Genomic DNA, 27,507 nt, shown 5'->3' on the forward strand with positions numbered 1-27,507 from the left:
AAGTTGCAATATGGGATTCGTTGTAAGCAGAGGAGGCGAGGTAATGCTTGTTGTCATTAAGCAGTTCACCCTATCTATGGACAAGATAGCTCATATTTCAACAATCTTCTCAGTGTTATTAGCAACAGCACTTAATAAGGTGTTATTAGATACTTGCGGATCACCTTCATGACTTAGTTTTGCCTCTTTAGTCACATCAGCATAGGATCTATTTTGTGTTGCACCCGGCAGGGGTAAGTGCATAGTCTGTCGCAGTCGAGCATTTCTCACTATTACTTGCCCTCAAAAGTTTAGGCAATTTAGGTGGAGATTTGGGGTCATTTGATTCTGGCTGCGTTAAGCAGTGAAAATGATTGTAGGCATACATAAAATACTCTAGTTTGTTCAATTTGACGATTATCTCGGCTACAGAGGTCTTAATGTTAAGTAATTCTAAATGAGAAATCATGGCCTTTGTCAAGGAGGTTTCAAATTCTCGTTAATACCGGGAATGAGTAGTTATCTGGTTCATTAGTACCAAATGAGCGTGGATTCATATTGTCTAATGTGCGTGGAATCGCTTCAGGGCTCAATTGATGTATATCTACAGGTGTTTCATTTTGTGCGTCATCAGGATGGCTGGACAATTCTCTAAGGATATTATGGCTTGTTAAGTTTTCAAGTGAGGTAGGAGAACTAGCAACAGGATGGAATTTACTCCTGTCATTTAACCGATCCTGGGCCCCTGTAGGCCGATGAATAGTACCATGAGAGAAATTATGTAAGCAGACCTCTGCAATATGTGATGGTAGCTGTCCAACAGGAGTGGAAGGTCCAAATCATAGTCTGATGTGCTCACCCCACTCGGCCTTAACAGCAGGTGCCAGTAGTGAAATATCTGAGATGTGATTACCAAATTGCTCAGAAGGGAATTGTGACATAGGGGAAGTGGAAGTGTTTGTTGCACTGCAGATTGAATGTTCATGCTCGATATTAGAACCCAACTTAGCTTCATAGGCTGCCTGAGAAGTTGCCATCGATGCATCGGAGAGCTGATTCCGACACAAGGCCATGGCTAAGGAAAGCGACGCACCTACAGTAGTAGATGTGACAGCAATGAGCAGTTGAGACAATTGAGTTGCTGAACCCATTATCTTGCAATGCTCCTGCGCTAACGATAAGAATAACGTTATTGTTTGGATAAGATTAGAAGTAGCCTGCGGAAATGTCTTAATAGGCATCTCCGTTTGGGTGACCTCAGTGGAATCTCTAATTCGTTTCCCACTACGAAGACCCCTTACCATTGTCAAGTCTTAGTTGCGTATTAGAATTCTCAGTACTTCTAAATGCACACACACTAAAAACACAGTGAGAGATAACCGTTAGCTGTGATTGTAGGAGCATATGTGAGAATACAGTTCCTTATATATAGGTAGTTGTCAAGTACAACCACAGGCTTCCAAAAGTTAAACAATGCACTTGGTGAACGACGAGAACTTTACAATAAGCAATTCATTTGTTAGAGCGACCGTACCCAATGCGTAGAGGCAATGTATTTTGCCAATTTCACTATAGTGCAGCAAAAGAAAAGAGTGTGCAACAGGTAGTTAGGCAACGGACAGAAAACAATGCCCGCTAGTCTGACCGTGTAGCGAATATACAAATGCTAGAATGCAGAAGATTTCAATTAGGAAAGTGATAGAAATAGCTGATTATACATTACCTCTGTGCTTACATCAGTTAAGGTACGGCACGGCACTGATAGAGGGATATGTATTGTCAGTGCAACAGCGTAATAGAGAAACAATGTAGCAACCACCTAAGCAACAATAGAGGGCATAAAGTTACACGCAGAAGTTTGAGAAAGAAAAGACTCAGAGTACATTAGCCACCCAGAGCCAAACAGGCTCAACAGGCACTTGCAGGAGGCACTTCCGGGGGCATGCGCTCGTGGCTAATATAGCAGAAATGATTTAGTTGGAGGCAGGGCTTCTCATTAACGATTCTGTATTCAAAAGAGATACCATGTATCATTAATGTGGATTACACATGCGTATAATCAAAATTGGCAATAAGGCCATAAGTCCAGTGCGAGAAACACCGTGATTGTAGAAGATGTTGACGCGTGTCCACATGGAACAAACAGGCACTGCAAATGCTGATACTGCTGGGCTTCCGCCTCTCCAGGCTCAACAGACACTTGCAGGAGGCACTTCCACTATATTAGGCAAGAGCGCACGCCCCCGGAAAGGTTTTATTTGGGGGCAGGGCTTCTCATTAATGATTTGTGATTGTAGAAGATCTGACGAGTGTCCACACACTGCAAATGCTTATACTGCTGGGATCCCGATTCTCCAGACCCTCCAGCCTCAACAGGCACTTGCAGGAGGCATTTCCGGAAGTGTTCTACTGAGGCGAGTTGTTTAAGATGAATTAAACTTGTTTTGGGAACTGTTCAGCTTTTGGGCTTCACTCATGTCACTGTCCACAAAAACGTTTTTTGGGCTGAAGTTAATAGAGGTTGAGGAGAGGTACAGAGCTGCCTGATCTCTGGGATTGGCCAGGAGACTCTGGGTTTATGAGCTTTACTCTGGGGGCAGCAAGACACCTATGGAATTGTTCTAGTGTGGTCTCTGTAAGGGAGGCATGGTATCACAAGTATGACACTGAGCTAAGAGTTACAAATTTCAACACCTTTATTCAATTTGTGGGGTTTGGAAGATCTACTTTCCCCTATAGCTAAGATGGGAGCAGTCTCTACCATCCAATAGTAAAGAAAATACAGACTTAGTCTATGTCAAATCAAAATGGCCTATACTATCAAAACCTAATTCCTGCCCTATGTCTTATACAAATAGTGTGTAAGGGGGAATGTGTATGCAAAGGAAAGTCAGTATTATAACAAAGGATCAATGTGACCAAGTCAGCTCTCCTCCCCACGTTGGACAGCACAGAGTAAGACGGCCTCCATAAACAGGATGAGACACTATGGCTCAGGTTATAAACAGGCAGTTCAAAACGTGGGTTGAGGCCCGCTTGGCCTTCCATGTTAAAGTCCCTTATTCCAGCATTCCAAAGTTCTTTCACAGTTCAACAAAAGTTCATATAGGTCTCAGTCAGGCTGAGACCTCTCAAAGCAGCAAAAGTCCACGTAGGTCTCCCTCAGCCAGGCGCGAACCTCATAATCGCAGCACTTGCAGGGGTTCCCTTCACCAAACTTCATTCACATTCTTTAGGGGTTCCCTTTCCTTAATTTATTTCATGCTTTCGGTCTCCCCAACTTGGGCTCGGACCCTTCACTGATGTCGAAGACTTTGAATGGGCAAGGCTTTTACCATAGACCTGAGCTGGACCACTTAGACTTTCACTTTGGCTCTTCCTTAATGTTATTTGCCACCATGTCTCTTGGTATTGGTAGTTATATACCACAATCAGAAAAGTTCAAAGAAATCTTCCTCTTCAAGCAATCACCTTTTAACTTCCCCTTTGGTCAGGGTTAATCTTGACCATTGCGCATTTCAGAGTTTGTTCACTTTGCTGCTTTATAGCCAGACAACAAACATTTCACAGAGACTTTCGAGTGGGCTACTTCCTTTCGCCGGACCACTCCGCTACTCCATCACAGGCTTCACAGTTATCGGCAACTTAAAAGTTCATCACTGGTTTGCTTTCTTTCTTTCTCATCTCATCAGCATGTGCACAACCTTCAATTGTGAGATACACTGTTGCGGATTCAATCTTTCTTTGTCACAAACCGGCCTTTCATGTCTTTCGCTAACTCACTGGTTGTGTGCATTCCTTTCTCGTCTCTGCAGCTTTGATTCACAAGTCATGGTTGATACCCGAGGCTTGGCCTCACCTCCCCAAATCTGCTGTTCACACGGCAGTGTCGCTGGCATCCTTGAAACAATGCAGTTTTCTTCTTGTCCGAGATTTAGCTTTTTCTGCGTCTCCTTCACGGCTTCCTGGGGGCAACTTCTCCTGCAGGGAACTTCAAGGTTTCTCTACCCTTCACTCTTGTTCCTCTATCGGCCGTCCTGCTCCAGTCAGTTTGCCTTCACCCCGGAAGACCTGCTCCTTCTAGTGTCTCACCTTGCTCAGAGAGTGTGTCTCTATGTTCCACCTTTTATCCGTGTAGGGGGAGCTAAGAAGTATCAGGTGAATGCCAGACTTTGCCTCACTGGATTAACGGGACATGTCCAATGAGATATGTAAGTGTTAGCCTCTTTACTCTCAGTCACCCTCTTTCTAGGCCCAGTATTTGTGTAGAAAGGGGGGAGGTTGGGACATTGAAGTATCCAACAAAATAGTATGGGGTACAGGTATGGGAAAGGGGGGCACCACCTCTCACCATTGGTTGTCTCACCCCCCACTCCCTGAAGACGCCCCCACCCAGGTGATGCTCCCGCACTGGTCCACCCCCTGGGTCTGGATCCAAAGGCGATGGCCGTGCCCTGGCCACCCGAGAGAGATTCCCAGGGACTAGTAAGTGAGATACCCTTTGGTTTCTCACATCTCCTACTCCTATCACAACTCAGTTGAAAAGGGCTTTAGGGAGGAGAGAGAATAATCATGCTTGGATAACTCAACTGGATTCAAACCGGTGTTCTGTAGCGATACCAGAGTGGAAAGGAGCATTCAACTCACTGACATATCTTGGTAGTACATATTTTAGTGAGTTTTGTGTGTTTTGACCTACCCACCTTGCCCCTCAATGGCATGAAGTTTTATTTGTTTTGTTTAACATAAATTTCTATATTTGGCAAATTTGTTTTTATTATGATATCTGTACTTTCAAGGTGTAGGTAGGTAGATGTTTGTGTGCGTTGCGCGATACACATACTCATGCTAAACAAGCATGTCTGTATATACATGTGTATGTGGCGTGAACCAATGGCACAATTTCAAATATGTAATGTCTGTGTTAGGCACACTCCGTGAACAAAATTAACCTGGATTAAATTGGACCATCTTGTGCCTTTACTCACTTAGGTTTCCGTATGTCTGTTACTGTCTTGTTCTATGTGTGTTTTGAGGCCTGTGGGCGATTTTGCGCGATATAAGAATTAAAATTAAATCAAACAGCAGAAATCTCAGCAATTTTAATTCTCATACAGAGTTTGAAACTGAGATTCAATGAGCAAGAGCTAAAACCAGCACCTGGGAGTCGTTCATCAGACAGTAGCTAACTGCATGGGTACCAGGATCTACCAGAGAAGCTTGTTTAACTTTGTGTCCATTTTGCATGAACCATTGTGTTTTAATTTGTTAGATGTGTTCCAATCCTTCTTAAATAACATTCTCAAATGTCACATGTACATGTTTGGAAGGTCTCAGTTGGCCCAAGGAGCCAACAGTAGCTCCTGGTAGCTGTTGGTTTCAAGCTAGCCAGGCTCTACTATGCAGGAAGCAGGAGAGCTCCCAGTTCCACTCAATTCTGAACCCTGCTCAAATGTAGGCAGGTCTGGGTGGTAGCACAGAGTTCTTAGCATGTGTCACAACAGAAAGTAACAATTCTCTAGATCTGGTTAAGATGAGCTGGAGGATGCTTCTGCCCATCCAGTCATTAAAGGGGCTAAATCCAGTATGGCAGGTTTACTACTGAGTAGTCATACTGGGGTCCATTATTTACAATCCGATATTTCTGAATGTAATTTGCATTTGAGCGGATGGAAAGTCTGAAGTCCTTAAGAGTAGAGATCGAAAATGTGAGTTCGTAAATAAAAGAGGCAAGAGAGGGGCATCAAGGATTCTACAAGCAAGTGCAGCGGGCGTCTAAGAAAACAGTCTAGCTTGGCAGAACATTTCCTGCACAAAAAGAATAAGTCAGACCACAGGAGATGAGGCAAAGGACCCAAATGAGGCAAGTACCTAGAGTATGACTATATTAAAGGTTGCTTCAAAATTGAGGATGCAAGTTTAGATTGGTATTCCTCATATGCTTCACCAAATGTCAAGCCCGGCGGCAAGTATGGTGGTCTTTTACTATGTCTGAAGGGAATCTCTAACAAACACGCGTCCAACAACTAGTGTGATTCAATGATATGCTGAAATTGTAGGCAGTCTTCTTTCTCTAGCAGCTTTGAAAGCAAAAGGAAGTCAACACATGGGCAGCAGAAAGGTGGGGCTTTGGTATATTTTGAAGAACGCGACATACAGCTGTCTGGAGGAACAAGACATCTACTTTAGCTAGTAGGACAGGGATTGCGTTGCATTGGTACCAGGAAAAACGGTGGCATGTGGAGCCTTCACAAAGTCAGGTGAGATAGGTTCACAGTGGAATTAATTGCAAGGGGATAGATGAGCGATTGGTGAGGTAGGTGCTGAGTGAACTAAACAGTCATTTCCACTAGTATGCCGTGTAATCTTTCAAACACAAGGGTGCTTAGTTTAGTACAGGGCTCCAGCAAAAGTGGCGAGTTTTAAACGCAGGCCAGATTCGGGGAATCTTAGTTTAATATACAAGAGCCCATCATCATCAAAAGGCTGCATGGTTGATTGTTGAGACAAACATTCATATTAAGTTAGAACTTACTATAAAGATGGATTTATTTGCCGAAGTGCTTTTTTGCATCTAGAATGACTAAAGCACTGCTCGCCCACAAAACCGTGGAGAGCACAAAGAAAAAGAGTGGTGGTCGCACAAATTATATAAATCGGATGGCCCTCAGAAAGGCTCTAGCAGTGAGATCTGGAAGCAAACTTGTGTTGGAAAGAAAAAGTATTATCAGACTCTAGATATACAATATTTCATTTGTATCGCGCTCGTACACAAGTGTTTCAGAGCACGAGACACATGCTGAAAGTTTTATTTTATAGATTCTGGAAGCGCCAGTAACACTTTAGGTCACCCTTAATTCATACTAGCCACTGTATATCAGGGGAGAACCCAAAGATCTTCATGACAAATTCAAATTTCACAAACCAAGAAACAATGTAATAACACACCTTCCAATATCTGCCGGTTTGGTCCCCTGGGTTCTTCATGCGGTGGTTCATCTGGGAGAGGGGACACAATAACATGCCTTATTAAACAGTAGTATTCTAACAACAATCCACTTCCTATTGAAATAAGCATCTTAATAGGCCACAAGTACCTTTACAAAAACAACATGCTTGGTTGAGCCGAGGTTTTTCACAACAAATAAAGCATGGACTCCTCTTTAAAACACACAAGAAGGTGCTGTAAACTAGCAACTATGTACATGGATCATGTACTACTAATTAAGATGTGAAATCACTGCATCCAAGTTGTTATACAACAGTTGCATTAAAATAATTAAAAACTTTTAGCATGTTTACTAAATACCTACAAGTAATTATACTATATCAACAGCAACAATGTTTACATACCATTCAAAGTGCCACTTCAAAATTATAGTAGCAAAATATTTCAAGGCCACCATTTCTATTTTCAGGTTGTGTCTTTTGGTAATAGGTAAAAACCCTTACAGATAGGACATGCATCAGCCTCTTTTACTCCCTAGAAATATGGAAATCCTGCCAGAAAAGAAAAATGGGGAGTAAAAATACTCTAAACTGAAGAAAAAGGAAACGGACAGTGCTTTCAAACACACACAGCTCCATGGATATGTTTGGACTTGTAGTGCTCGTAGTACCACAGGAAGAAACTACTATTGTAACTGCCTGATCGGAAGAACTAAACATGTATCTTTTAAATATGCATGCATAACTAGGCCCAAAGAAATAATTAATACAAAAACAGTTCTAGTTAAAACATATGTTTTACCCAATTATAAAATACTCCCATTGGAAATTGGACTTCTATTTTTACTCCGTAAAAAATCATTTTACACGCAACTTTAAAAAAATAGGGAGTAAAATACTCCCACCTCCAAATCGTATCTGGAGAACTGGGTTAAGTGTCGAATGTATTGCATTTATGCATAACACTACACCGATAAATGTTCTCTTCACATGGTGCGATTAACTATTGCTTGCTATTTCAAAATGGTAAGAAAACTTTTACATAAGAAAACGCAATCTAAAAACAGATTTTAAAAATGTGACTGTACTGTAACCATTGTTTTTTTTAGGAGAGATTACAAATTGAAGCCTGGCTTAATTAGCCAGTTGAGAAATTGGATTTCTTCTTGATGAATAAAAACCTTCAGCAGAGACCACAATCACCCAAAACAGAAGAAAAAAAAATTCCCGCTGGGTACAGTTTTGGTTCAGGCAAACTTAAAATCAATGAAGGAAAAGAAGGAAGGCTGTTAATAGTAAGGCATATTCAGTCCAATTGAAGGGGACACTGTGGGAAGCATTTGAGGGTACTTTGTGAGACAGACAATTGGTCTTCCTGAAACTAAAGGAAGAAGTAAAACAATGCAAGGTGAAAAAGAAATCATAACCCAGAGTGTAGGAGACCAAAAACATGTTACAATTGGAGTAGGAGGCAGATAAGACATTTAAAAGGAAACAGTTAAAATATATCATTTGGTCACACAAGAGAATATAGGAGCACTGGGATAAGGGCAGGAAGATGAACGAATGACTGAGTAGAAGAGATGAACTGGGAAGGCAAGTCCAAATAGTGACCGACAGGGGAACCCAAATCAACAGGGAGAGCGGTCACTGTGACATGTGACAGAAACCTTTATAGATAAAATGAGGAAAAACTGGGTAGGCTTCTACAATGGTCTTCTCTAGTGTTGATAGCAACATTTTGAAAGTTGAAATTACTCTATAGGAGGCCCTAGAACAAATACATTAAAAAAAAATACCAGACTAATGGAATCGCTGCAGACCTTTTTTCAAGCAATTGCAAGCACCTCTACCTGCACATGCTGGCAATGTTTCATGAGACTCAAAAGACAAGCAGGCTGGCTTCAGACCTCCGAAGAACATTCAAGGCTATACGAGTGTACCACACTGCCCTATCTCACTGATGAATGTGAAAAGAAAAGGTGTTGGTCAAGGTTCGATCAAACAATATGGGAAAAGTAGCATCAACCTTGGTACATCCTGACCAACTGCCTTCCGGTCCCAAGACTAAACCTCCAGAAACTGCAAAACATTCTTGACACTGTAGAAGACATAACGGGTCCTCTGATTAATTAATCATTGAAACGCAAATATCAATTGATTCAATGCAGTGGAACACCACGGTCAGGTCTTCAAGAAAATGAGGATTAGCTCAGAATGAATAATAAGCTCTCTGATGATTTAATATTTAAAACCCAAATTCACTGGAGTGGAACAACATGCTCAGGTCTTCAAGAAAATGACCATAAACCAAGAAATTATGAAATGGGTTGGGTGTACTTTCCAATGACCTTAATACCCAGGGAAAGGTTAGCAGAGTCCTATTATCCAAGGGTGGTGGGGACGAGACCGGTGCAGGGTGTGTGGCAGGGGGAAGACTACAATGCAAAGGCACAGTCAACTTTGGGTTCAGCGCTGTAAGATAAGGAACACGACTTTGGGTTTAGCTTTGGTTCAGTCTGGGGGGAAATGTCAAATATAGAAAGGGACTTTAATTCAGCATTATGGGGAGTATGGCCTGGTTTAAAAATGTGTCCCTCTATAAGGTTATACATGTGGTATGTAATGCATACAACTTATTTTCTGAAATTGCAAGGGAGAACTGCAGTTATTACTATAGAATTACAAAGCCCCAAGGGCTGCAATGATGACACTATATACAATGCATTACAATGGGCAGCTGGGATTGTCCCACAAACAAATACTTCTGGTAATCTGCAGCGAGTTGTTTAGAACTCGCCATCATTCTATGTGGCTAAAGCGAGCCACCAGAGCTTAAACTGGCATGGCCACTTCCCAATGTTCCTCCAAGATGTGGTAGTATCCCCTTAAGAGTAATCCTGAGGAATCATGGCTTAGAAAACAACATTTCCCAGGAATCCATGCCGAGGGTCCCCACCACCCCAGAAAAGGAGCAACTGACATACAGTTTGGACAATGATGAATTCTGCAAACTCTCATTGTTCGTGAAAACCCGAGAGAAAATATCCAATGTTTACCTGATAGATTAAGAGGGAATAACACAAATTCCAACATGGCGCTGCATGATAAGAATGTTCTTAAAATCTTACCAAAAATCATTACAGAAAATAAAGTCTAGCAACTAAGTAACCAATACCTGAGCCATGCTAACAAAGTAATAATCAAGGAGATTAAAGGCTCGCAAGGGAATAACCAAACAATTTTGAGAATTAGCCAGGAATCGGAACACTGGGCACATCGTAGGGATTGTAACAAAAAGCCCGGAGAGAGTCAGAGGAGGAGAGTATTCCAGCAAGGAGTATTTGTTGGAGGAGCGAAAGGATCAATTAGAAAAAGATACAAGTGGCCAAGGTGCTAGAGAGGCACTTGTCCCACCTTGAGTGAAGTTGAAGGCCTAAGCCTGAGGTCATCTACATGCAACCAAAAAGGTAATTGGAGGCAAGACCTGCTCCATGGCAGGAGGGTGTCATAACATTGTCTGCCTGACAAAGACCCTGATGAGGGGGGAGGTATACCCATCTCTGCAGTTGTGAAATCCTCAGTTGTGGAACTTGAAAAATGCAAGTTCCAGATAAAAATCTTGACAGCCAAGGGCCAGGAGGGACCCTTTGTGAATCCTGAGAAAGACTAGGTCTAGGAAGTGACCAGTTGTGAATCTGGAGAAAACCAGGGTCCAGGAGAGAGGGACCGGTTGTGAATACTGACAAAGACACAGTCTTGGTCGAAGACCTGTTGTGGATCCTGCGAAACCCAAGGAATAAGAAGAGCCTAAGGAAAGACAATTCAAGAAGTATGGCGGACTTGAGATACAAGGTAAAGACAGACTGAGTAATTTCCACAATAAGGTTCCCAGAATAATGATTTTATTTTTTGTTATAGTGAAATACATTTGGACTTCTGAGGAGTAAGTTGTGAAGTTTGCGTTGGGCCGAACTTTGGAACTGTTACATTATTAGCTTAGGGTAGCCTGGCAGTTGAGGCCTCACTTGATGCTTCTGCTTTCAAGAAGACACCAGAACTTGGTGGTATAGGTTAAGAAATGTACAACTGAATCGGAACTTCTGAACGTGTTTGAGACCACTAAAGAAATCCCACTTTCTTTTATACATCTGGTGCACTGTTTAATTTAAGAGAACCCCCTAGGGCGTCTAGGCATTTGCATGTATATAAATGGTTTAAGTTACTTACCTGTAACTATTGTTCTCCATCATGGGTCTGGCATGGATTCACATGCTCATGAATACTCGCATGCATCAGGCTGGGAATACTCAGTAAAAGAAAAAAACAGTTTCACTTTCACTTAAAAACAGTATTTCTCCTCTAAACCAATCACTGTACTCTGGGGCATACTGACCCCATCCAATGACAGTCCTCTCCCTAAGCCCCTCCTCTGGCAGCCAAGAAGAGCTGCAGAGGGGATGGAGGTAGGGTTCGCATGTGAATCCATGCCAGACCCATGCTGGAGAACAATAGTTACAGGTAAGTAACTTGTTCCTTCTCCAGCATGGGATCTGGCATGGATTCACATGCTCATGAATAATTAATACATAGCAGTACAACATTACATAACCACGGGAGGTGGCAAGCCTCAACAGAAGCAATTAAATCTTACCTCTATAGTAGGCTCACCTCAAGCAACTAGGTTGCGTAGCACTGCTTGGCTGACCCTGGACTCCTTTCCTGGAATCCCCGTTGACGCAGTAGAACTTCGTGAATGTGTGCGTGGGCCTCCAAATAGCAGCCTTGTAGATGTCCAGCGGGGGCACAACAGACAAACGCGGTTGCTGCAGCAATCACTTTGGTGGAGTGGGCTCTTGGACGGCCAGGCAGCGGTCAGTTTCTCAACCGATGACAGTGCGTAATGCAGCTAGACAACCACCTCGAGATGGAAGCCTTGGACATGGCCTTCCCATGGTTCACAGGACGAAAGGTCACAAAGAGCTGTGAGGTCTTCTGAAAACTCTTCGTCTGTGTCACATATTATTATGGACACGACCAAAGTCCAGCAAGTGCAAGGCACTTTCCGCTGGCGACAAAGATTTCAGGAAAAAAAAAACAGGTAACACCAAAGGCATGTTGAAGTGGAATTCCGACAGAACCTTCAGCGGGCGATACCCGCCAGATGTAGCTTGATTGAAGCGTGCGCCAATCCGGCCTTGGCCAAGAATAGCAAGTATGGCAGGACCTGCAGAGCCATGACCCTGAGCGGGATAATCTTCTGAGACCGGCACCACGTAGAGAAACGCTTCCACTTGTGCCCGTAACACTTTAGGGTTGACGATGCCCTGGCCTTGGCAAGGACCTCCCTGCAGTCTGCAGGCAACTCATACTCATATCCACCAAACTCTAGAGCTGCAGGAGCCAAGCCCTCAGGTTCAGCGATCCTGGGTCATGAAGGATTGCGCCTCCTTCTGCTGAGCAGAACCAGAACACTGGTAGCTTGACCGGAGACGACACTAACAGGCTGTGAAGGTCCGGATACTAAATCTGCCCTGGCCACACCAGGGCGATGAGTATCATCTTGCATGGACACTGTCCGAGTGGGTTGATGACTCGCGGCACGAGCGGGAATGGAAAAAACACGTACAGAACAAACAGTCCTCACAGGAAGGAGAATGAGTCTCCCAGGCTCCTCGGCTGGAGGAATGTGCTGGCAAACCTCTGGTACTTGGAGTTTGCAGCTGTCGCAAACGGATCCATCTGGGGCCTGCCCCATTTGATGAATAGGCGGTCCACCTGATCCCAACGAAGCTCCCATTTGTGGCATGAGTGCAGTTGCCTGCTGAGGGAGTCTGTGATGGTGTTCGACTCCCGCCAGGTGGACAGGGACGAGGAACATTTCCTGTCCGACGGCCAAGCATACAAGTCCTGCGCTTCTTTGGAGAGTGCCGGTGATCGAGTGCCCCCCTGCTCCCTGATGTAGAACATGGTGTCGGAGTTGTCCGTGAAGATCCTCACCACCTTTCAAAGACGTAGGAACGACTTGAGGGGCCAGAACACTGGCCGTAGCTCCAGGATGTTCATATTAAGATCCTTCTCTGGCAGCCACAGACCTCTGGCGTGCAGACATCCGGTGTGCACTGCCCATCCCTCCAGGGAGGCATCCGTGATGACCGTCTCCTGGAATGTGAGGTTTTGAAATCCTGTGCCTTGGGTGATGTTGGAGCGGATTCCCCACCGCCCTATCACCCGACGGAATTTGTCGTTGATAGAGATCTTGTCTGTGAAGCCTCCGGACACCTGTGGGCATTGAGCATCCAGGAACATCTGAAGGAGTCGCATTTGCAACCTGCAGAGGTAGATGCAGGACATCGTGCCCAGTAACAACTCGATGGCCCGCACCGTGGCAGTCTTCGGCGACAACAGTCACTGCACCTTTCCTTGAATAGCTGCTACCCTCTCCTCCAAGGGAGATGCCAGACAAGACACTGTATTGAGTATGGCACCTAGGAACAGCACGCTCTGCGATGGCGTTAAGCAGGACTTTGTATAGTTGATGGAGAATCCAAGATCCGTCAGTAGCTGGACGGTCGTCTCCGTGTGTCCGTCGGCCAGCTTCCGCGTGTGGGCGCGAATCAGCCAGTCGTCCAGGTACGGGCCGCCACTGGTGGCAGGCATTTTGTGAACACTTTGGGCGCCGACTTCAAGCCGAAAGGTAGTGCCATTAACTGGTAGTGCTCTCCCTGCACTACGAAACAGATATTTCCGATGTTTCTTGTGAATGGGGATATGAAAGCAGTCATCCTCTAGGTCCAACGATGTCAAGAAGTCCCCTTTTTCCAGCTGGCCGAGCACGTGTTGTAACGTAACCATCCTGAACTTTTGAGACTTTAGGTATTTGGTCAGACGTCGTAGGTCTAGGATGGGCCTCCAGCCCTCTGTCTTCTTTCGGACCAGAAAGTATTTGGAATAGATTTGAGCCCCGGAGCCATTGGTGAACTAGCTCTATCGCCCCTTTTCCCAGCATAACCCGTACCTCTTTCAGGAGCGGAGGGATGTGCTGCTACTGACGGGTAACGTTGAAACTCCAGGATGCGTCCTTGGGCGAGAGCTTCCAGCACCCATCTGTCGGTGGTGATCATCCACTCGCTGATGAACTTCGTCAGACGGCCTCCCACCAGGGTGCACGAGTGGGGGCCCAACGTCTCGGTCGGTACAGGGTAGCTTCAGCATTGTTCTTCCCTGCGGGCGACACTGTCCTCCGATACCGTAGGCCTGGGAACAGCCTTTGTAGGCTTCCCGAGTTGTAGATCTGCAAGGCTGACTGAACGATGTGGCGAAACCTTTGGAAGACCTGCTCGACATTCCCGTAGAGGAGTGAAAAGAAGAGCAGTGCTGCTGGAGAGTGCCCAGGGAACGGACAGTCTCTGTATCCGCTTTGATGGCCTGGGGGGACTCAAAGACCTTCCCAAATAAACTCTTTTGCCGAAGGACATGTCCAGCACCTTCGCTTGGACCTCCAGATCCAAATTTGTGGACTTTATCCGGACTTGGCGACAAAGGCAGGCACTGTTCCCCATTTTCTGAAACCCCATGTCTGCGACATCCAATGCCACTGTGATGTCTTGATCAGACGCTACCTCCCTTTCTTGGAAGAGAGGAATTGCTCCATCATCTTATCGTCTGGGAGGAACTCCAGAATAGGCCCCAGCTTGTACCACAACTGCCTGTCGTACCTGGCTAGGATCGCCAGTGCGTTGGCCGCCTTGATAGTGGATGCCGCAGTGTAAATCACCTTTCCCATGGGGTCCATCCTCATCCCCTCGCTGGTGGGAGTGGCCGAAGAAGACGAGGATGGGTTGGCCGATGGTTTCCTCGTGGCAGCCAATACCACCGAATCCAGCGATGGCTGCGACCTCAGGCACTTGGGTGCGGAGACCGGCACCCCATACTTCTTCTCCAGCCTATCCCGTTTAGCTGGAGCCGTGCAAGGGTTCTTCATGAGGGCCAGACCCCCTTCCCAAACGTCATCCAGAAGGGGTACCGCCATGATAGTCTTCCTCTTGGCCTCGCGCTTCTGGTATGATATATGAAATGATAGGTTATTTAGAACGTGCTTAATACAGAAAGGTTTCTAAGCGCGGACCAAACCTGTGTTGCTCCCTGCCATCTTGCTTCCAAAGCGAGCACGTTGCCCCTGAGCCGGTACAAGAATCCCTCCTCCTTGGTTCCCTCCGTCACTAGCTGGAATAAGTCAGAGGCTCTGGAGATAATAGAGTGGAACAATCCCACCTCATCCGGTGGGGACCCCCTATGTACAGCATCCAAATGTGGAGATTCACCGTTCGCAGCAATGATATGATCATCCGTCATCGTGGCCGTATCTGTCTCTGTACCCGTGTCTAGGTCTGCTGGGGAGAAGGGACCCAACGTGATGGCGGAGGTTGAAATGGGGGCGTCGGATGACGATTACTCTTCTTCGCTGGAGGCTGATCAGGGACCACCGGAGTCGGGGCCAGAGGCATCCTCCTCTGTATCTGTGACACTACGGTGTCGACAGACAATCCAATGAAATGTCCATTGGGTGAGATGGCAGGAGAGGAAAACTAGGCCCTTGGCCGTCGTCGCCCTACTCTTCAATGTCCTCGTGGACCGTGTGTAAGGACTCCTGGTCTTCATAGTCTGTGGACAAGACCTCCATGGCTTGCGCCACGGACTGGTAGGGCTGTTTCAACACCTCCTCACCCCCACCTTTGTACCCCCTGAGGGGCTTGAACGAGGGTCCAAGACAGATATCCCCCCTTTCTGGCGTGCCAGCAGACTTTGCCAAAGTCACTGTGGCAGTGTCGGGCCTTGGGGGTAGGGACACCTGAGCTGTGAGGGCTACCTTCGTAGGGTCAGCGCCCTTCGCTATCGTGGAAGTAGCAGTCTTAGCCTGTGCCGATTGAGCCTGCTTGGGCTGTCCAGCCTTCTTCGCCTCCGTCCGCGGCCTCCGATTTCTCACGTAGTTTTGCCGGGGTAGATTACTTCCTTTTCAAGGAGGAGCTCGACTACCGGCTGGCAATGGAGGCGGAAGGTGATGTCGATCGCGCCCTATCCACCTTTGGACTAGCTTCCGTGGCGAACCCGGTGGACTCGGGACTAACGGTTCTTGCCTTGGGCCCCCACGAATGAGGCGCCCTCAGAGGACTTAGAAGTCTGCTCCTCGGACCGACCGATCCTGGCTGAGGCATGACCTTGCTTGGAGCACGGGTCAGAGGCCTTGGCGTCAAGCCACGCCGCCAGTCTACTGTGTCTGTCCCTCGTCTACTTGAAGAAACCAAGGCATATCTTGCACTCCACCTCTTTGTGGTCCGGGTGCAGGCAGTAGAGGCATTGCAAGTGCTTGTGCTCCACAAACACATTCCGTAGTCCGCATTTGGCGCAGGGTCTGAAGCGGGACCTTCTCTCCTTCTCCTCCATCAATGGTCGGTGGGCGCCAAGTAGGCCCGATGGCCTTCTAGAATCTTCGACGATCTTCGCACTTGGGGGTGCTGAAATTCATAGACAACAGGTTCTTGCTGTCAGCAGATTGAGAAAAGAGCACACGGGCTCCTTTGAAACAAAAAATGTACTTTTTCTGTCAAAAACTCAAAAAAAGTACAAATAGCTCCGAGAGCAAACTCAAGGACTCCCAACACTGAAGCGTGCAGTAAAAATCTCAACATGGCTGCCAGAGGAAGGGTTTAGGGAGAGGACGGTCATTGAATGGTGGCAGTATGACCCAGAGGACAGTGACTGGTTTAGAGAAGAACAAGTTACTTACCCCTGGTAACGTTCTTTCGATTGATGTTCCTCCCACGTATTTCTCATCTTATGATAATTATCTCTCCAGCTCCAGCTGCTTCGGAAAACATTTGACAGAGGGCGCTGTGTGCAGTGTCATCGAGTTGATGTCCCTCGAGGGCCTCCGCTCGACTGTCGACATCATCAGAATAAGTAGCGCATGCAGCGCCAGTTGGCTTCAGTTCTGTTTTTTTCCCCATCCTGAAGAGGAATTACCAGGCGTACCCTAGACTGTAGGCTCACAGAAAGCGTAAAGTGTACTAACACGTAAATTGTATGGTGGGGTAGGCTGGGAGGGGCGATGAGGAATATGTGGGAAGACCATCCATCGAAAGAACGTTACCAGGGGTAAGTTACTTGTTCTTCCAATGGATTGCGTTTTCCCACGTATTCCTCATCTTATGATAGACTCCCAAAGCAGTAATAATTTGGAGGTGGGAGTACCAATTAAATTTGGATCTAATTATGGACTGAATGAAGGACCGGTTTTGCAAATTGTCCTCCCTGACTGGAAGATGAATCCAGGTAGTAATGTCTTCCGAAGGTATGGATAGACTGCCAAGTGGCCACTGAACAAATATCATTGATTGGGACACCTCTTGGAAGAGGAGTAGAAGAGGCCGCACCCTTAGCCCTTCCGGCAGGTCCATGCCCGCTAACCTGTAGCATTAGCCAATAGCCAGGATGATCCATCTGGATATGGTTTGATTAGTAACCGCAATACCCAATTTGGGACCAGTATAGCCAATGAATAATTAGTCATCTTGGTGAAATCTAGCCATTCTGGATATATAAAAACTGAGAACCCTTTTTGGGTCCAGTCTGTGCAATCGCTCTTCCTCCTTTCCTGGATGAGGTGGATAAAACGTTGGTAAGGTTATTTTTTGTGACAAGTGGAAGTCAGAGACTACCTTTGGTAAAATTAAAAGGCTTTACTTTAAGAACAATCTTGTCTTTAAGGAATACCATATGTGGAGGTTTGCAGGGAAGGGCCTGCAACTCGTTTACCCTGCGGGCTGACGTTATTGTAATAAGCAAAACAGTTTTTAATGTCAAGAGCCTTAAAGGGCATGGGTATAAAGGTTCAAAGGGAATGCATGTTAAAACTAACACTAGATTGAGGTCCCATTCAGGGACATTGAATGGGACTGGTGGATATACATTAGTAAGGCCTTTCAAGAATTGAACAATCAGAGGGATCTTAAAATATGAATCCTCCTCTGAAGAGCACTAGAAAATGGAAAGCGCCACTTGGTAACCAGATTTGCCAAATGTAACAAAAAAGAAAGCACTGTAGGTACGTCACATAGAATGGATCTACATTCTTATTCCTGCACCAGTTGCTGAACTTTTTCCAACAGCACAAAGATTTTGTTGCTGGCCTTCTGGCCGAAAGCAAAATCTCCATTACGTCATCCGGGAGGTCCTAATCCTTGTATCTCAGCCTTTCAGAAACAATGCGTGAAGGCTGAGTGTCTTGACCTCTGGATGGAGAACCGAACCTTCCTCTAGAGAGAGAGAGATCCTCTCTTTGTGGAAGACGTATTGGGGGTGGGGGGGCAGATGGACTGTCCAGAAGGTCCGGGTACCACGTCCTCCTGGCCCAATCCAGGGCAATTAGGATAATGGGTTTCGCAAACTTTCTCAACCTCCTGATCACCCGAGGAATGACGGGGACTGGAGGAAACGCGTACAGGAGTGGAAACTCCCAGTCCACTACAAACGCATCCCATAGAGCTCCTCTTGGAGGAAATTTCCTTGAGCAAAACAGTACTCACTTCCGGTTGACACTGGTTGCAAACAGATCCACTCGAGGGGTGCCCCAAAGGGTGAAGATCTCTTGAAGGACTTCCTGAGCTAGTTTCCTCTCATGGGAGACTGTGCTCTGCCTGCTCAAAGTGTCCACTGCCGTGTTCTCCTCTCCGGCTAGGTGAACTGCCCATAGAGAGATTCCTTCTTGTATCGCCCAGAACCAGAGCAGCATTGCCTGTGTTGTCTGTCATTATCAGGACATTCTTTCCCCATACAGACGATGGGAAGGCCTTCAGTGCTAGTCCGATTGCCCTCAGCTCCAAAAGGTTGATATGTAGTTTGGACTTGGATGGAAACCAACAACCGCTGATTGTCAGATCGCTGTTGTGGGCTCCCCAACCTGTGAGTGAGGCTTTCGTCGCTACCGTTATCTCCGGCCATGGCTGCCAAAAAAGATTCTCACTTGAGAATGGCTTTGGAAGCCCACCGCAGAAGGTCCTGAGCCACTCTGTTCGGAACTTGCAGGTGGTCCGACATTCTGCATGAGAATTGGGACCATCGAGTCCTGAGAGCCCATTGGAGGGATCTCATTCTCAGCTGAGTCTCGGGCGCCAGGAAAATGCAGGATGCCATGAGACCGAGCAACATCAGAAAAGCGAAGGCCAGACGATGTTGGGCATTCTGGAATTTGGTAACCATCTGCAGAATGTGTTGAGCGCTCAACTCGGGTGGCGAGGCTTTCCCTCGAGGAAGTATCCAGGACTGCCCCATAAATTGGAGAAAGTGAAGCCCAGTTTTTCTGAAGAGAGTGGCAGGTTACGCCGAGATGTTCCCGGGCCTACTCGGGTGAACAAGCCCTGATCAGCCAATCGTCTATGTAGGGTTAGGCGTGAATCTCCCCCCCCCCCTGCTCCCGAGACTTGCTGCCACCACCACCATCAGCTTGGTGAAAACCATCTGGCACAGTTCAGCCAGGATGGCAGAACTCGAAATTAATGAGAACCACCAACCGCAAACCTCAGGTACTTTGTGCTTGAGATGGATTGGCACATGAAAGTAAGCATCCTGAAGGTCCAATGATACCAACCAGTCTTGGAGTTGGAGAGCCTGAAGGATCTGAGAAAGAGTAACCATCTTGAACTTGTCCTTCCTGAGGAACTTATTCAAGTTTATTTAGTCCAAGATTGGTCTGAATCCTCTGTCCTTTTTGGGGATCAGAAAGCATGGGGAATACCAACCCTTGTTCCTTTCTGCTACAGGTACATGTTCTATTGCACCTTTCTCTAGCAGGGGCAACATTTCCTGCACAAGGAGCACTTCCGGAATTTTGAAAGCTGTTCCCCGGTGGATGATCCTTAGGCCTTTTTTGAAAAGGAAGGCAGTAAGCCCCATCGCCACACCAGATACCTGCATTAAAGACCAGACTTGGTGCACAGATATCCAATTAGCCTTAGCAAATAAAATCACCACACTGCAAAATAAAATTCAATTAAAAAAAGACACCCTAAACCTCACAAACAAACCACTTTTTAACAATACCATTAAAGACCCCACCAACAAATTCTCCTTCACTAAAACTACCATCTTAGAGGTAGAGAAAATCATCCTTTCCCTTAAACCGTCGAATTGCAAAGGCGACATCTGCCCAGCGCAACTAATAAAAGATGCTGCCAGAGACCTCTCACCGTTCATCTCAAAATTGATCAACTCCTCCTTCGCCTCAGGTATTATCCCGGCAAACCTAAAACAATCATGGGTGCTCCCTCTTCTTAAGAAGCAGACTCTTGACCCCCTCATCCCCACTAATTATCGGCCCATCACCACCGTACCTTTCCTTTTGAAGATACTAGACAAGGTTGCCTATATACAAATTCAAAGACACCTTGATTCCAACAACCTTCTCGGAGCCAGACAATCCGGTTTCCGTCCACTCCACGGTACTGAAACTGCACTCATTGACCTAAAGACCCAGATAGACGATCTGAGAGACCAAGGCAAGACGGCACTCCTCCTCTTACTTGATCTCTCAGCGGCCTTCGATCTGGTGGATCACAAGGTCCTTTGCAAACACTTGGACACTGCTGCACACTTCTCCATGCAGGCCACCAAATGGATTGAATCCTTTCTGAGTGAGAGAACAATGAGTGTCTTCTCCCCTTCAGCAGCAGCTGACCCTCTTCCTATCACATGCGGCGTCCCTCAAGGCTCCTGTGTTTCACCAACCTTGTACAACATATTCACCAAACCCCTCTTCGATGATCTGGACCTTCTAGGTATAACCTACACTAACTATGCAGATGATACACAGATTCTCCTCCCGCTTTCTGGGGATCATGGCAGGGACAGGGAGTTGGTGAATAGAGTGTACCTCATTATTCAGGCATGGATGGCATCACATGGCCTTTGCCTGAATGATAAGACTGAGTTAATCATTCTGGGCACGAAGGCCAATATCAACAAACTAGGCAAGGACTATTCCACATTTATCATAGATGGCAATAGCATTAAGGTTTCGAGCGAAATAAAAACTCTAGGCTTCTATCTTGACTCCACCATGTCTTTTGCCAAACAAGTTAACTCTTTAGCCTCAACGACAGCATATACCTGCAAGTTAATAAGAGCAGGTAAACCCTTCTTATCCAACAACAGTTGCATGATCCTAGCGAGAGCCTTAATACTATCACGACTCGATTATTGCAATGCCCTTTACAGTGGCGCTAACAAAACCATCACTAAAAGGCTACAAACCCTACAAAACAACGCCCTCAGAGCCGCCTTAGGCATAAACAAAAGGAACCATATCTCATCCATTAGACAACAACACAAATGGCTCTCCACTGACAATAAAATTCACCTAAAAATGCTCTCCCTGACACACAAAGCCCTCAATAACGCTGCCCCCATTTACCTGATGGACAAAATAAAAAGAAAAATTTCCAGCAGACCTACAAGAACCCCCAACTCCAACTGTCTGGAAATTCCTAGATTTAAACTTGCCAAAATTGGCGGCTCAAGCTTCCCTGTGCTAGCTGCTAAATGGTGGAATGCCCTACCTCACAACCTGAGATCAAACCAACCTTTCCTCCACTTTAGAACGAATCTTATCAAACACCTCAATGACAATAATATGTAAGATTTGTAAGACTCTAATCTGTGTTATGTTACTAATCTGTATGTATGTATGCACCTTCAAGATTTATCACTATTGTAAATTTTAACTATGCAACATTGCAAATTGCTATAACACTGTAATCTCCATGCAACATTGTAAGCTTCGTATATTCTGTTCACTGCGCCCGGTTACCCTTGGGTCTGGCGCGCAATACAAATAAATGAGCAAACAAACAAACAAACCTTGGGCCACAGTTTCCAGGGCCCAAACATCTGAAGTAATGCCCCACCATTTTTTCAGATGCTGAGTAAGTCTGCCTCCCACCGGGGTCTTGTGGGTCAAGGCCTCAGAGTGGTTTAGAGGCGGCTGAAGGTAAAGCTGCAGCAGCGTGGGCTGACTTAGCACCTCTCCCTTGTCCACCACGAGGGAATCTTCTCTGACCTTTTTGACCAGCTTGTCCTCTTCCAAATGAGGAGTAGAATCAAAAGGACCTAACCCCTCGAGGAAGATGAGCCCAAATAGGGTTGTTAAGGTTGTCTTATGTTGAGGCGCTAAGGGATTTAGCCGCCACCTTTGAGGTCTGCAGCTTTGCCAAACTCTCATCCGCCTTGCTGCCATACAGCCTCAAGCCGTCAAAGGGAATGTTGAGTAGTCTAGCTTGCACACGTGAAAGGGCAAAATTGGGTCTGAGGACCCTGGTCCAAGATGTCGGTCATGTCATCTTGCTCAAAAGATGGAGTGGACCTACTCTATCCTAAAAAAATCAATAACCTGTTTTCTGTATGAGTCAGCATGCTCAGTGGGGTCTTGTTTGCCAAACTAACTCTGGTGAGGTATCCAACCCACTGGCGGACTGAAGGTTATCTTATAAATCTCTTAACCTGGACTCAGATATTAGTTCCTCTGGCACATTAGGGCTGCCAAACTGTAGTCCAAAACGTGGTGTATTGTCAGAGGGAGGTTCCTCCTCATATATGGCTGACGGACTTAAAATAGTCCTTTTTAGGTAAACGTTTGTAAACCTTTTCTTGTACCACTACAGGCTTCGACAATGTCGAATTAGTCATCGTAGTCGACGATGGCCGACAGGGTCGGCGAAGGCATCTAAGTTTTCAACGTCTTGTGCTTCTTCAACAGGCAACGGGCCTGGATTCCGGGTGCATGGTCTCTTGCCCCAGTCTTAGTGCCCCAAAACACCATCTGAAGCACTGTGGGTGGTCTCGGGTCAGGTTGCAGGCAGGGGCAAGGTGGGTTAAAGCATGGCGGGTTTGGGGGCACAACAGAAACACGAGTACATTGCATTCATGGGTTATTTCACTGACTGGCATTTATGGGCATGCATGGGTTAATACTGAAGTCTGGGACACTTTCAGGGGTTTAATACAATCTCGGTGGGTACATCCTGTGTATGCTGTACCTGTTAGCCCTCCAAGATGGTGCACTACTTTGCTGTTGCAGGCCAGTCTCCTGGGCGTGGCTGGCTGACTTACTATAAAAAGCCACGCCCAAACCACAATCCCTGCTTTGCATCGTTCTGCTTCAGTAGCGGGACGCTCCCAGCATCGTTCCCTGCAAAAGAAAGAAAAAGATCATTACAGCCTGCACATGCGCGGCCCTCTGGTTCTTGTCACCTTTACCAGCACTCTGTCTTCTCCGTGACGCCTTTCCAGGAATCTGTCTTCTAGGAATCAGCTGTAACCTTCAAGAATCCTTCTGGCTCTTCACACATCGCTCGCTCATCAGCTGTTTTCTGTCGCGGGCCCCGTTCCGCTTCATGAACGGCTTCTGCATAACGGATGACTGCAATTCCCCGTATTCCCCGTTCTGCTTCTGAAGAACGGCTCTTCACGACGAATGACAGCAATCAGCGCTGTTCCTGTCATTAAGGAAAAAACAAACAAGAAGGTTAGTGAAAGACTCGGATCTCTTGTGCTCTCACCATAAGCACAATTAAGCGCCTGCCTGTGAGATTGCTATTAACAAGAGGCGCTTACCTGCCAAGGGCATATTTGGACATGCATTGATATTCTTTAAGGGGGTCAAGCCTCCAACATTGGAGCTGGAACTCAATAGACTCCTAAACATACTGCATCGTCATAGCAGTGCAAAACTGTACAAAGGCACTAGTCTCTCAGATCCAAAGACCAGTCGCAAGAGAACTGTTACGTGAGCATTTGCACCAAACCACCTGGGAAAGAACTTTCACGCCGCAGCAGGTCTGGGCGGAACTCCAGCCGCCAGTGAAGTAACTGGTCGAATCTACAAGCGCCCCTGTTGAGATATAACAGGACAGAGAGCTTCATGAATCATTAAAACAGGTGAGAGAGGACCCCAGATGTTGGGTATTGGGTGGTACTGGGTGGTGGTTTCTTCCTGAACACAGCATCAGCCGACATGCGTGCACATTCCTTTTCAGATACACGCTTCACTATCCAGCGCCCCAGTGCATACCAGAGCAGTAGCAGAGGTTTCCAGGTGCCCCTGCGGAGCAAAGGTGAGCGTTACAGGACGCGAAGCCTCTTACTGAACCTCTGCCTGGGCATCATGGAAACCTCAGACACAGAGCAATTAGAGCAGCTGTTAGGGGAGCTCCGAGCTGAGGTACACGCAGCCTCCCTACGGAGGGAAATGGTAGTTAACAAGGACCGAACCGAGGAGTTGGCCAGACAGCTCCTCGCTAGTCAAGCCAGTCAAGCCCCATTACCATGGAGTCAACGTCAACCTCGGGGTCAATCCCAGGCCCCGGTGCAGGTCGTACTCCCTGGTTCCATTCCCATAGCCCTACCGGAATGGTTCCTAGGAGATCCCAAGAAGTTTGCCACCTTTGTCAAATAAATGCCGCCTATACTTCTTGTGCAAGCCAGGGGTGTTCCCGAATGATCAGTCCAAGGTGGCTTTTGTTTTGTCTTATCTGGGAGGAAGCGTGGCCGATTGGTCCGTTCCCTTAGTGAATCGGGATGATCCAATACTACGAGACTTTGCAGGGTTCCAGAGGGAACTTGAGAAGCTTTTTGCACGTCATACTAGGGGACACGCCTTGGACAACAAGCTTCTGACCCTCCGGCAAGGCAGCCAAGACCTGATCACGTACATAGCCACGTTTAACCGATTGGTTGCTGAGACCAATTGGCCAGAGGAAAAGAGGACTACCTTGTTCTATCGGGGTCTGAGGGAGGAGTTAAAAGACGTACTGGCTCAAGTGGTGAAACCCGTAAGTGACTTCAATTCAGCACTCCAACTAAGTCAATGCCTAGTCTGGGATGGCCAATGGAAGCCCTTATTTATGTATTTTTATGACAAGTTCATAAATCTGGATGATGAACCCTTATATAACACCCCTCTCTTTGAATCCCCCTGACCTCACTGAGCCAAGAAGTAGGTTTGTTTTGCAAATTAAAAGACTTATTAGAAAAATTAAACAATATATATATATATCACACTTTTATGAATAAATTAATATTTGATAGCACACTTGTATGAACAGTGATCAACAATGGATAATATTACAGTAGCACAATTCCTTAATTACTTAGGAGTTGGTATATAAAGGATAAGGTAGCAGAGAATACTTTGTATGGTTTCAAGGAAAAGCAATGATGGAAAGAATGCAGCACATAAATAAACTGGATATGGTTTCAACAAGAGATAATCTGATCACTTTTTCTTGTGACATTCACTCCTCTCCCCCCCCATGCAATGTGAAGAGATGGAAATGAGGGCCCACAGGTTTTCAGGAATACAATCAAAATGCAGTTCAAATTCCAGTTCCCCCCTAGCAAGCTTAGAGCAACCGGTATGCTTTTAAACAGTCAAAAATACTTTTACATGTGATTTGCAATGAAGTGAAAAATATGCTAAAATTGATATTAATTCCCTATACGAACTTCAGGATGAGTGAAAGTTACTTGAGATTGGTTCAGGTCAACACTAGCACCGATTCATGGATGATTATCAGATTGAAAACGAATTTCAGCAGTGCAACCAAGAGACAGCTATTTTTAACATGTGGTGAAATTTTGTCAAACTGAAATTCGCGGCACTTTTTCCAAGTGCGTCGATCGCGATTATGGAAAAACTATAAGGAAGTTGAAATGTCGTTCTGAGGTGTGAAGACTTCCCGGGGATAAGCAAGGCTTTAAAGTCCCAGCTAACTCAGGTTCCTTTTCAGCTCCTGAAATACAGGTCTCCTGTCAGAGTTTAGATCACCAGCGCCGTCAGTGGCAAACACCGGAACTGCACCCATTTTTGGCAGCTGTCTTGAATTAATACATTTCAAAAAGGGGATTTTACTTGATGGCATATGATCCTTGCTAACATTGTATTGATGTGGATTCTGCAGTAGAGTAATGTAGAACACCCAACCAGAAGTTGGATTTTTTTGTTTGGTGGTTTCGTGGCCATGATTTTAGCAATTTTTGACATTTAAAACAGATTTTAAAGAGCACCATATTCCTTTGCACTGGTTTTGCTCTGTGTGCAGCCAAAGGATAGGGTCTGGCAATGGTCTCCTGTATTAACATTGACAGAGGCAAAAACGGATGGCAACCTATTTTTCATGTTTTCCCTGTGCATTTTTGGATGATTTCTGGCAGCCATTATGATGTTTCCGCTGCCAGTAGTGCACAATTAAGTTGTAGGGCTTGGATGCGTGGGTGAAACATCCCACAACTCGTGTGACCAGTGTGCCGAGTACATAGACCTTGCGGTACAACTAGACCATAGACTACAGGATAGACAAGCTGATAGAGCACGAGAGAGAGAGAGAGAGAGAGAGAGAGAGAGAGAGAGAGAGAGAGAGAGAGAGAGAGAGAGAGAGAGAGAGAGAGAGAGAGAGAGAGAGAGAGAGAGAGAGAGAGAGAGAGAGAGAGAGAGAGAGAGAGAGAGAGAGAGAGAGAGAGAGAGAGAGAGAGAGAGAGAGAGAGAGAGAGAGAGAGAGAGAGAGAGAGAGAGAGAGAGAGAGAGAGAGAGAGAGAGAGAGAGAGAGAGAGAGAGAAGCAACAGCAACTCTGTTTGTATTGTGGCAAGGTGGGCCATTTTTTACGACGAGAATGTTCAGTAAAGCCGCTCCGGAAAACAGTAGGAGCCTTGGACAGAGAAGAAGCAAGCCCTGACTCGGAAAACTCCAGCGCTCGACAAGCGTAGGGGTCCACTCGCCGAGCACTGAGGAATCATCACAGACCTCCCATTTCGCCATGCCAGTAGTGTTAATTAACCAACAACAGCCGTCTAAAATGCACGCCCTAGAGGCCTTCATAGACAGCGGAGCAGTAGGAAATTACATAGACCAGAATCTGGCAACGCGGATTGGCCTACCTATATGTCCAATAGTCGCAACGGAGAGCATCACTACAGTCGATGGTTCACCACTGTCTTCCAGATTAGTAACACATACCACTGATGTGGTGACACTCCTTTGCCAGAATGGCCAGAGAGAAGGCATCACCTTCGATTTAATAAGCGCTCCGCAGTTTCAACTGATTCTGGGGATTCCTTGGTTGGAGGCTCACAATCTGCTCATCAACTGGCATACCAGGGAGCTGTCTTTCTCTAGCGAGTGTGCACAAGCCTGCTACGCGGACCAAGCACATTCTCCTGTAGAACCTGTCCATGCAGTTCCAGGAAGGGAAGCACCATTAGGATTAATGGGGGTATTACCCTCTGCTTACTCTGCCTATCAGGATGTGTTTCAAAAGGAAATGGCAGAAACCTTACCACCGCACAGGGTATAGGACTGCCAGATTGACCTTATACCAGATGCCCAAGTGCCTTGCAGTCGTATCTATGCGCTAACAGAACAAGAAAACCAGCACCTAAAGAAACCCCTTGATCAGTATCTGGCAAACGGATTCATTCGTCCATCAAAGTCCCCCGCTGCGTCACCTAAGAAGGAGGGAGAGCTTAGGGCATGC

At 46.2% G+C, this 27,507-nt stretch overlaps 1 protein-coding gene across 1 annotated transcript in view; it reads right to left on the minus strand.

Annotated features, from left to right (window-relative positions):
* SLC30A7 (solute carrier family 30 member 7) overlaps window positions 1–27,507 on the minus strand; it is a 529,473-nt gene that overhangs the window by 239,626 nt on the left and 262,340 nt on the right. The window contains exon 7 of the mRNA XM_069641566.1: window positions 6,928–6,978. Coding sequence (XP_069497667.1) covers window positions 6,928–6,978 — 51 coding nt within the window. The remainder of the gene's footprint in view (window positions 1–6,927; window positions 6,979–27,507) is intronic.

The sequence above is a fragment of the Ambystoma mexicanum genome, chromosome 1q (assembly GCF_040938575.1).
Source record: "Ambystoma mexicanum isolate Mex_15411 chromosome 1q, UKY_AmexF1_1, whole genome shotgun sequence".
NCBI classification, from domain to species: Eukaryota; Metazoa; Chordata; class Amphibia; order Caudata; family Ambystomatidae; genus Ambystoma; species Ambystoma mexicanum.